The following is a 12,391-nucleotide window of genomic DNA, read 5'->3' as shown; positions in this document are numbered from 1 at the left end:
AGATTATAAGTAAAGTACTGATAATCATATGTTGTAGAATCTCAAAACTGCTGCTAACAAGTTAAATCAAACTATCTCAATAAGTTTCATTATTCAGATCACAGCATGATTATGTCAAAAAATAACCAACACTATCAGATCACACTTTACTTTGTTCATTTAACTGTTATAAATCAATAACAGCAGACAAACAACAGTACAATTTAAAGTAAATATATAAGGTAGTGATGTTACATATGACACTGAAGCTTCGATGCGCGTATCACACAAGCGAAACAATTTCTAGTGAAGCCCCGTATCGGGGTGTGTATTGGTTTACTAGAGTCACGTGATCGATGACAAACGAAGCCTCACTTTCTCTCTAGTCACGTGCGTGTTTCGCTTTGGGTGTCAGAAGGCTCGAACTCCAGATCGTATTTAACGAGTCATTGTTGCCTCAGTCTGGTTGATGGGTTTGTGAGGAGAGTGCTGTATTTTGAAAGTTAATCAATATATTACATTTAAATAAGCAAAATTAATTTTTCGCTACTTAGGTTATTATTTTTGTTGTTGTGTCTTTTTGTTTTTGTAAAATCTTTGCACTTTTTGGTGATTTTAGGTAATTTGGTGTTGGTATTTGGGTTTAGGGTGGGATTAGGGGAGAGGGGTGTTGGTGTTTGGTGAATGGTGAATGGTTTGTATTTAAGCAATGGCAACAGCCAAAAATAATACAAATAATTACAGTTACATAAGCACTATCAGTAACAAGTGTCATAAGCACATTTAATAACAGATGATCCTATCAGACAATGTCCTTATTCATTGTGTGTGTGTGTGTGTAGAGAGAGAGAGAGAGAGAAGGCCTACATTAGATCTTATTGAATCATATAAGCTCATTTTATATTTTAATTGTCACACTTTAATGGGAAAAATAATTTATTTATTTAATTAACAAAACAAACACAAACATGTAAGGTTTTTATTTGTACACATAACATTGAAACTATGTAGTGTGTTGTGGTTGCTTCATCTGCCAGAGCTTCTAACATAGGCTTCTGGCTGCTTTATTTTAAATAAGCACCAGATGGCGCTGTTCTCGACACTCTCGAAGCTTTGAATCTTTTCCCGGAACAGTTAGGGGAAAGCTTCAGTGATTCATGAGGCTTCATTTCCCCATCCCTAATATAAGGGTCAAGAGCCCAACTAAAGCAAACAAAGATCGCCATAACGGTGGCTTACAATTTGTGATTTTCTCCTTCAGTGATTCTGCTTGTTAACATCAGGTGTCTTCAATAATGCTCAATCATCACTAAATTAATCACTTAATTATCTCATTAACTTTAACACTCTTGAGTGTTAATTTAACACTCATATTTTAACACTTTACACTCTTGAGTGTGGACTCATATACACTCCCAGCCCCAGGAGTGTTAATTTAACACCGCTCCATCTGAAAGCAGGTGATGGCGATTTACTACTAATCAAGGAACCGGCTTTACTGACGAGATGCGCATAACAAAATCGTGCGATATATCGCCCAGCCCTACTGTAAAAATAGGGGTACAAGGAGGAGGAAGAACAAAAAAAAACTGCAAAGAGCAAAGCAGAGTAGTAATTTCTGATCAATTTTGAGCTACTATGATAGAACATGTTTTCGTTCATCAAAAGACAATGACGGAAAAATATGAAATTTGTTTTGAGATTAAAAATGTACTTCTCCCTGAGAACTATATGTTTCGAACAATGTGTTTTCTATTTTTTGGTGTATTGTTTACTGACTGTTTGATAGTGTATATCATTTTGATCACTTTGTTTATGATTTGAGAGCAGTGTTTGATTTTGAACACAGGTAAAACTGTTTTGAGAAGAGGAGTCAGAGGTTTTGTAAATAGTGCTTGAAGATGAGGTTTTGTGTTTAATGTTTTCAGAAAATGGAGCAAGGTTTCAGAAATTGTGTTTTAGCAATTGAGAAAAACTGTAAGTTCATATTCTGAGTCCATCTGCTTGCCTGCGAGTTTGGTCTTTTATATCACTGTATTAGTCCATTAAGCTACGCCAAGCGTTTTATATGTCCAGCAGGGGAATCCTGAAGTATTGAGGGAAACCCTAGTAGCCTACGCAGCACATCGCCGCAATATAAAGTTAAGGCAATTAAACAACCAAGAGACATATATGTCAACCTCAAATGTAACATTGGATCTGTACATCCGCATCAGGGGAATAACATTATAATCTCGTTCACGGTAGCGAAAGATGCATGTAGGCTACACAGGGAAAGTAACCGTGAAGACACTGAATTTAACATAAAACAGCTGTCATAAAAATCACAAATACACTTACATTGCTGTAAATGAGTTTTATGAATGAATGGCTTGCTCTAACTCTTGCGTTGTTTATTTCGTCAACAACACATGCTTTTGCACCTCCTGCTGGTGAGGTCGACTAACAGCAGATGGAGAGTATGCTCGGCAATCTACTGCTTTTCCTGCAGTTCCTGGATGTCAACGTAGAATTTTCTGTCAAATTTTCTGTCTTGCCTGTTGAATATTATAAGTTGTATTTTTAAGCAGTTTGAATATTTTGGAAGTGAAATATGAAACGTGAATATGGATTATTGAATTTTTAATAATGTAAATGTGTTTGAAATGTTTTGAATTGAAATATTCACAGCTTAAATATTCAACCATGCTGAATTTCAGCCCACAAAAATGCAAGCCCTAAAAATACAATGCATTAAAATGCAATCAAGGTTAATGCAATAAAAAAAAAATGTAAGAAGAGCAATTCAACAGGCTTTGTTTCAAAAACATTTGGCATTAATTTACTTCCATAAAAACTGATCTGTCCAACACTGAACTCACGAGACATCACTGTCTGAATCGGTGTATAACAAATCATTTACTCAGAACACCTCTGAAATGAGAATGTAAGGCTATGTTTACACGGAAACGATCTGAAGAGAAAACGCAAAAGTGTCGTTGCGTTATCACTTTTTATTCTGCGTTTAGACGAGCGTTATGGGGGGGAAATCTGCGTGCATATGGTGGCACAAAAGTGTGTGAAATTCGATGTAGTATGCACTCCAGGCGGCTAGGTGGCAATGTGAAGCACTGCCACACAACAACACCAAGTCCGCGCGCCTGCGTACTGCGCCACGTCTGTCTAGCAGACTTTTGCGTTTTTACCCTTTAGACAGGAACATGCAGGTGGAGGCACATCTGATAAAATATTTGTACGTTTTCACCCGCGAGCGTTCTCATGTAAACAGGGCCTAAGTGTGCTTAACCCATTTAGCAAAAGTGATTAGTAAAATTTAGCCTTAATAATCCACAGTATTTTTAGTTAATTTATATTGACAATGTCTAGTTTATTACCCATAAAATAATTTAGTTTAGATCGGAGTAAGGTAAAACAGAACAGAGCACAAAGCACGTTGTTGTTAGCTAGCTGCTAATTTTATTCTATTGTATATGGTAGACTATTAGTTAAAATAAACTTTTTATGCTACTTTTGAATATTGATACGATAATATACCAAAATAATTATCAGGTCTAGCAAAGAAGGATCTTATCTTACAAAGCTATGAAATCTAGTGGGAAAATCTCAGCTTTTTTGTGCAAAGAGTGAAAGAAAGGATGACAGTGATGGTGACAGGTAATATATGTGTCTGATAATGCATAGCTTATAACAGCCACAGTCCAGAAGAAAATGAGGGGCCAAAAAAATAAAATAAATAGAATGAGCAACCATGTGCAAACAACGAGGAACAAAAGAAACAAACATCAAGATAATAGATTATACACAATATGAGATATCAAAATAAGATAAGCAAAATTACAAACTGTTTCATTGCATTTATTTTAAATTTATTGTCAGTATTGGGCTCGCAGATCACGTGGGTGTGCTACGTTTTACTGTGTGTGTGTAGATGACTGTCTCACCCACCACCAAAGACCATTCCAGGAAAAATCCTGCAAATTTAGTTGTCTTTGTTTGCACCCTTATGGTCAAAAAGATGTCAAAATATCCACCATGTGGAGTATCTCAGGTAAAAACAGTCAATTATGGCTCAAGTGAACTTAAACAGCCATGTTAAAACCCGATATGTGTCAGTATATTAGAAGCATTCGGTCTTAAAGTGACATACAGCAGAATACAGTGTCATTAATGTTTATCAAACAACAGATGATGTTAAATAAACCTACTGTAGTTTATTCAATTTGTATCACTATCATATGTGTCCTATTGTTTGTCATTTGCTTTACTCTTTTTTTATGTAACAAAAATAAAATAATTATAGGATATCGTTTTAACCGTTGTGTTCCTGTTTAGTCTTATTAGTCACTTATGTCTTTTGTTTACCACTTATGTCTTTTGTTTACTTGATGTCTACCATCATTAGTTCATCATCATCACCTGTGTCTTGTCAATCACCTTCATCTGTGTCACCTGGTTTATGTTCATCAGTGTCTGTATTTAGTTCCCTCTGTTCAGTCAGTCTTGGTCCGTTCTCGTCTATGTAAAGTCATATTTTGTGTGTGTGTTCATCATGCCTGTACCTGTTTGGAGATAGATTATTAGTAAAAGTTTGTATTGGAGCCTTTTGCCTCTTTTGCCTTCTGCCTGAACCACGCCCTGACAGAAGAACGGAACAATTTAAAATGAACGTGGAAGACTGGATATCTCAAGACGGTCGCTCGCTGGAAGATTATGTGGAGGTTTACCTCAACCTTTATCAGGTCGCGAGCTGGGATGAGGAATCTCTCAAACAACAGTTCTGGAGCAGGATGGACGATCTACTCACCCAGATGCTACTGTTGGGAGATGTTCACCTCTCTTTTGTCGAGTTCATCAACCGCACCTTGTGGGAATGTGGATCCTCCCTCACTGTGGGAGTCGTCGAGAGCCCAGAGTCTCATCCTGCTGCAACCACCTGTCCAGAGCCTCCTGTTTCCGTCCCCATCCAAAGTCCTGAAGAAGTGGACTTGATTGACTTTTTTTTTTCAGAGCCCAGAGCCTTCACCGCTGGTCCCGTCCAGCCCAGAGCCTTCACCACTGGTCCCTTCCAGCCCAGAGCCTTCACCGCTGGTCCCTTCCAGCCCAGAGCCTTCAGCGCTGGTCCCGTCCAGCCCAGAGCCCTCAGCGCTGGTCCCGTCCAACCCATAGCTTGCGCATCACATCATGCCCGCCGAGCCAGAGACTGTTCACATCATGCCCGCTGAGCTAGAGACTGTTCACGTCATGCCCGCCGAGCCCAAGCTGCAAGTCAGTCCTGCCGAGCCTGAGCTTCACGTCAATCCTGCCGAGCTCGAATCTTTTGTCCCCGAATCTGTCTCCAGATTCCCACCCAGCCTCCCTCCCCCACCTCCTCCCATCTACTACCTCTCAACCCATCCACCACTGCCTGTCAGCCCCTCTGCTCCTCTCTCCATCTTCTGGGAGGTGGAGTTGCCATGGGTCTGCCAGCCTACAGCTCCAGCCTGGTCGGTGGATCCCCGGTCTCCACCTCTGACCTCCGTGACCAGAACTCCGCCTCAGCACAACAGTCCATTGACGTCCCCTTGGCTCTTACCTCCTTCAGCTCCACCGTGGCCCATCAGTGCACCAGTTCCGCCAGGCTCCCTCGTCCCCCCGGATCCACCTTGGTTGCTCGTCCACCTTCCCTCACCTCTGGACTGCACTCCTCTGGCTTCGCCTCATCCATTCATCCCCCCGGCTCAGTAGGACTCCTCACTCCCTTCAGTTCCTCCTTTGGTCCTCACTCCCTCTGTCTTCACCGCGCCCTTCTGCCCGGCCTGAGCCGGTGGCCCTGCCACGTCCCGCTGGATCTTCAGCGTCGCCTGGGCTCGTCGGCTCTCCGGCTCCACCCTGGTCTCCTCTCCCATCTGCTTCCCCCCCGTCAGTCGGCCCCTTGGCGTCGTCATCCCTACCTCCACCATGGCTCCACCACTTGGGGTTGCCTGTCCATCCCATCTTATTTTACACCATGAGAAATCTGGTTACCCTACACGCGCAACCTAACAGCTGGTGCATCAGACAGTTTGAGTAAAAATGTATGAAACAGCTGTGCTTCAATAACAACATCATACCTTGGTTCTGTAAAACAAAAAAAAACAAAAAAAATTGCATAATGACCTTGAAACAAAGCAACATTGGCATCCGTTTTCAGGATTTGGTAGCACTTTACAGTCCTTTTTCTCATGTACATACTATGTACTTATTACATATACTAATTAATATGTTATAATTGTAATTACAGTAATGGGTACTAACTAGGTACTAACCATGAACCAACCCCTAAACCTAACCTTAACCCATGCAGTTACCTTATATTACCCAGTACTTTCTAAAGTAAGTATACTGTAAGAACATATAAGGGCATGTAATGTAAAATAAAAGTGCAACCCAGGCCTTCCCGCTCTCTAACGTCTCTCCAGTGCTCAGAAGCTTCTCCATTATTAACAGCTCTTGACTGATCATAACCTTTTAACAAGAGTCATCTCTTTTTCAGATTAACAGCCTGTAAGCTCACCGATCAGTACTGTGAAATTGTGGCTTCAGTTCTACAGTCATCAAACTCCTCCCTGAGAGAGCTGGACCTGAGTAACAATGACCTGCAGGATTCAGGAGTGAAGCTGCTCTGTACTGGACTGTCAAACTGTCAACTCAACATACTGAGGTACTTGAGGGTCTGTGAAAAATGAGTCATGACTATTCTGCCCTCTATAGGTCTGGTGCAGTCATAGTGCGCATGTGTCGGATGTGTCCATCCTGAGCTTTATTGGAAATTGTATATTGGGTCAATGTAACTCAGTTAAGTTAAAACAGCATTCCCTTGTTTTATGTTAAATAAACCTGATTGAATTAGGTTACAACTAAATCTGAATGTATAGATAGAAACCGTTAGAAATACCTCCTTAAAGTAACAACTGCACGTTCACTTTTTTATAGAGCATATTTATGTAAAAAAATAGCATGTTTTCTAATGTAAAAAATAAATAACTTGCTCATCATAAATTATATCCTCAAATGTATCAAGTCCCTCATAATGAAACGGAAACCACAGTTTTGCTCTTTTTCTGAGGTAAATTCTTCCAGGATTATTTCTCACCGCATCCCAAATCTTAGAGTTAATGTAGACATGTGAATCTACTGTTGTTGAAACCCTGTTACTACCAACTGACGTATTTGCACGGGTTCACTGCTTATGTATTTCTATGTATGTGTGAAAGAGAACCAAGAAAAAAGTAGTGGTTACTGAAATTGTTATTGATTTAAATAAATAGTTTTTTGGGGAGAATGATTTCCCTTGAAGTATATCGGGGCCTTTACATTCATGTTCTTTGCTGACCCTTTCTCAAAAACATGAGACAATGCATACAGTGCCCTAAACCACCAGTCTGTATTAATAATATTGTTTTTGTAATGATTTGTTTCTCATTTCTCCCCTGTTTAGGTTGGCACACTGTAAGCTCACCAATCAGTGCTGTGAAATTGTGTCTTCAGTTCTACAGTCATCAAACTCCTCCCTGAGAGAGCTGGACCTGAGTAACAATGGCCTGCAGGATTCAGGAGTGAAGCTGCTCTGTACTGGACTGTCAAACTGTCAACTCAACATACTGAGGTACTTGAGGGTCTGTGAAAAATAACCACACAAGGACATATCGTGGCAAACTTATTCTGAAAAGCTTTATCTTTTCACATCAGTCTACACTCCAAATGCCATTATGCATATGTATATTAATTATGCATAATTAAATGCCTTTCTGTGTGGAGTTTGCATTTTCTCTCTGTGTTGGTGTGGGTTTCCTCCTTGCACTCCGGTTTTCCCCACAATCCAATAAGTGAATTGGAGACAGTAAATTGTCCGTAGGTGTGAATATATGTGTCTGTGTGTGAGTCCTGTGGTGGACTGGCCATCTGTCCAGGGTGTCCCTTGTCTGTGGCCTTAGACGGTCCCTATCCAACCTCACAGAGCATGAGAGGACCTGCAAAGAAGAATGGGAGAAAATCCACAAATCCAGATGTGCAAATCTTGTGGCATCATTCCCAAAAAGACTTTAATCTGTAATCTGCACCAGATTAGGTGCTATAAATAAGTACTGAGTTAAGGCTTTGTGTACTTAAGCAAAGTAAATATTTCAGTATCACAAATCTGTGTATTTATTGATTTCTTTTTTTGCTTTGTCATTATATACTGTAGATTGATGTCGAAAAAAATAACATAAAACACTACAGGCAGCATAAGGTTGCAACATGAAAAAATTAAAAGAATAAATAAATAAGGGGCATGAATATTTTTCCAAATTGGCAGCAATGGCTATACAATCTATTTAGGCTTACGATGCTTTAAGTTAAATTGTGTTACTTTAGCCCATTTTAATTAATTAAACTGAACAAGAGGCAAAACAGATTTTTTTGAGTGTATGTTTGTTGTATAATGTCAATTGTGATTTTCACTTTGATGCAACATAATGAGTATAATAACCCCAAATCACAATTTCTCATCGAAGGAAAATCTGCCGATTACAAGGAGCAGGCAAACACAAACCTTTTCTCCTCCTTTGTTATTCAGAGCAGATTTCCTGTAGCGGAAACAACTCATGACTATACTGCCCTCTATAGGTCTGGTGCAGTCATAGTGCGCATGTGTCGGATGTGTCCATCCTGAGCTTTATTGTAAATTGTATATTGGGTCAATGTAACTCAGTTAAGTTAAAACAGCATTCCCTTGTTTTATGTTAAATAAACCTGATTGAATTAGGTTACAACAAAAATATTCGAATTTATAGGTTGAATCAGTTAGAAATACCTCCTTAAAGCAACAACTGCACGTTCACTTTTTTATAGTGCATGTTTATGTAAAAAAAGAGCATATTTTCTAATGTAGAAATAAATAACTCATCATATAACACATCAATAAATAACTCATCATAAATGATATCCTCAAATGTATCAAGTCCCTCAAAATGAAACGGAAACCACAGTTTTACTCTTTTTCTGAGGTAAATTCTTCCAGGATTATTTCTCACCGCATCCCAAATTTCTGAGTTAATGTAGACATGTGAATCTAATGTTGCTGAAACCCTGTTACTACCAACTGACATATTTGCATGGGTTCACTGCTTATGTATTTCTATGTATGTGTGAAAGAGAACCAAAAAAAAAAAAAAGTAGTGATCTCTGAAATTGTTATTGATTGAAATAAATATTTTTTTGGGGAGACTGAATTCCCTTGAAGTAAATCGGGGCCTTTACATTCATTTTCTTTGCTGACCCTTTCTCAAAAACATCAGACAATGCATACAGTGCCCTAAAACACCAGTCTGTATTAATAATAATGTTTTTGTAATTTGTTTCTCATTTCTCCCCTGTTTAGGTTGGCACACTGTAAGCTCACCAATCAGTGCTGTGAAATTGTGTCTTCAGTTCTACAGTCATCAAACTCCTCCCTGAGAGAGCTGGACCTGAGTAACAATGACCTGCAGGATTCAGGAGTGGATCTGCTCTGTGTTGGACTGAAGAGTCTAAACTGTCAACTCAACATACTGAGGTACTTGAGGGTCTGTGAAAAATAACCACTCAAGGACATATCGTGGCAAACTTATTCTGAAATTATTCTTATTCCAGGATTATTTCTCACCTCATCCCAAAATGAAAGTAAATGAATATGATTATTCTGATGAAACATGATGTGTTTGAGTTGATATGGGTGTTGACTCTGTTTGCATGAATTGCCTCAGATCATTACCATATGAATAGTGTGCGCTGTCTGTTGGCATGTTCACATTTGCAGGAAGCTGACACGAGAGACCGTTACATCTCTCTCTCTTATACAGATTATATAAACAGAGAATATTTGTTTTTGTTTTGAATAGGATAATTTAAAAGTAGACACTTACATGCAAAAAGTAGACACTTATTTGCAGAATTTGCACATTTTACAACACTGTGATATCATTAAAATCAATCAGAGGCCACCAGTAGATACACTAACATGGACCCTTACTGTTGTTGTAGATTATCTCAGTGTTTGGTGACAGAGGAAGGTTGTGCTGCTCTGGCTTCAGCTCTTAGTTCAAACCCTTCACACCTGAGAGAGCTGGATCTGAGCTACAATCACCCAGGAGAATCAGGACTGAAGCTGCTCTCTGATACTCTCAACCATCTGGACAAACTCAAGTATGTTAAGTAATATAACAATAGTCCTGTCTGGTGTGATTGGTCTTGTTTTTTTAAAGGGTTAGTTTACCAAAAAAATACAATTCTGTCATTATTTTCTCACCCTCATATCGTTCCAAACCTGTAAGACTTTCATTCATCTTCAGAACAGAAATGAAGAAATTTTTAATAAAATCTGAGATATTTCTGTCCCTCCATTGACAGTGCTACCACTTCAACACTTCAAAAAGTTCATAAAGAGATTGTGAAACTGATCTATTTGAATTTAGTTTAATCCAAATTTTCTGAAGAGACATCACTTTATATGATTAACAGATTTAATTTACTCTTTTACTCACATATAAAATTCATCAACGCACATATCAGTTATGTTAAACGGAAGCTTAGACATGCTTGCTTGATGTGTGAGAATTTGTGAGAGTTATTCTTGTGTTACGGAGCACGTTTGATCTTCCGTAAGAACAAATGAGGTTCATTCGTGTGGCCAAAATCTGACAGTTTCATACCATTTTCCATTAAAACAGTAATATACCGTAGAAAACAAAAATAGCCTACAGGAATATACTGTGAATTAACAGTGCTCAAAATCGACACTCAGAGGCTGTTTTCCCAATCACACCCTATACCCTCATTCACTATTCCCTACATTAGTTCACTAATATAGTCCCCTTGACAGAGTAAATAAAAAGAAGTGAGTGAATTCAGACACTGATGAACACCTGATAAGCAGAATCACTGAAGGACAGAGAAACAAGAACAGAAAAAAGAGAAACACAAGAACTACAACTGACTTCCAGCCACAGAATGTGATACAAGTTTACAAACCAGTTTACGATTATTTCTTTCATACATGTACAAAAGTTCTTGTTGAGAATTAACAGATATTTAGTTGTTGATGATTTATTGAATATAATAAAGTTTTTAGTCACCATGATGTAGATCAGTATTTGCTGGACCTTTGATTCAGTGTTCTCTTCCTGTGTATAAGCTTTGCATTTATGGGTATTTTGTTACGCAGAGCGTTTGAGCTTCAACAAGAACCAGTGAGGTTCAAGAATATGTGAAATAAGCAGTAGATCTAATGTTATAGAATTAAAATATTGTTTTAATGAAGTTGTGCATCTTGTACATAAAGACACTGTAGACATCTAAGTTTAGAACAAAGATGGAGAATAAATTGAAAGTGAGTGTGGAGAAACAAGGGGCTTGTTTATTTATTTTTTGTGATATCTGGCAACCCTTCAGTGGAGCTTTAATGAAGAGAGGAAGAGAGAAGAAGAATATACATGTATATATACATTTAATAATGCACACGTACACAAATCCGCACGAGATCCGATTTTTTCGCATCCGATCTGAGCCACTTCAAATCCGATATCTGGACACCCGAGCTCCGTCTAAACACGCATATCTTAACTTAACTTCTCTGTAATTAATCAAACCAACAAGCTTCACTATTACCCAGCGGGCACCTTGATATCAGTTTGACGTGTAATAGCAAATTTCAATTTTCAATGAGAAACACAGCATCAACAGGCGTAAGAAGCATTAAGAGGCAAAATTGTAATAATGAGAAAAGGGTTTATTTTCTGAGGATTCTTTTGACAACCGCAGCCACCCAGTTGTGAAACAGAAAGCCTACTGGACTCAATAAACATAAACATTTTATACAGGTTTCTGACATTCTTGACTCCTCCTTTCCCCGTTTCTGTAAATTTCCTAAAAGACATCTTATATCTCAAGCTGGTATGGACTGGTTTCTACCCCCCCTGGGCAGGTCAATCTGTTCCTGTCCCTGAGAAGCCAAAAGACCTTCATTTACGATCTAAATTATCTCCTGCTCCCCTCAGGAGGGGGCCCGGGACTTCACTCCATCACTAAACGACACCCTGTATTTCTGACTAACATTCTTTATCGTGCCTAGGTGTCTGTTAGCACATCTGGTGTTATTACATCTGCTCTTTCCTGCCCCCAATACAGCTGTTAGAAACCTTCACAGAAACACATGACTAAATGAGATTAACAGTTTTGGAAAACAAAATACATATAAGAAATAATGAATTTCCACCACAGACGTCAAAAGTTAGTCAAGACGATCAAGATACTGCATCATTTTAAGGTCACACATCCACACATATCAATGTTTTTTTTTTTCTCGTTCTAAAATTTTTTTCCGTAAACATGCCGTCGTCTCAAGAAATATCTGCGTACACACAAGGGGGTAATCCAG

General features: G+C 38.8%; 1 protein-coding gene across 2 annotated transcripts in view; it reads left to right on the top strand.

Annotated features, from left to right (window-relative positions):
• The window catches only part of LOC311294925 (NACHT, LRR and PYD domains-containing protein 12-like), a 65,024-nt gene that overhangs the window by 41,085 nt on the left and 11,548 nt on the right, over positions 1 to 12,391 (top strand). For both annotated transcript variants that reach the window (XM_084416019.1, XM_084416020.1), the window contains 4 exons: positions 6,491 to 6,658; positions 7,436 to 7,603; positions 9,359 to 9,532; positions 10,000 to 10,161. In XM_084416019.1, the coding sequence (XP_084272145.1) occupies positions 6,491 to 6,658; positions 7,436 to 7,603; positions 9,359 to 9,532; positions 10,000 to 10,161 (672 nt within the window). The remainder of the gene's footprint in view (positions 1 to 6,490; positions 6,659 to 7,435; positions 7,604 to 9,358; positions 9,533 to 9,999; positions 10,162 to 12,391) is intronic.

Source organism: Rutilus rutilus, assembly GCF_951802725.1.
Source record: "Rutilus rutilus genome assembly, chromosome: 1".
Lineage (NCBI taxonomy): Eukaryota > Metazoa > Chordata > Actinopteri > Cypriniformes > Leuciscidae > Rutilus > Rutilus rutilus.
The sequence above is the reverse complement of the archived record's forward strand: the minus strand, read 5'-3'. Positions and strand labels throughout refer to the sequence as shown.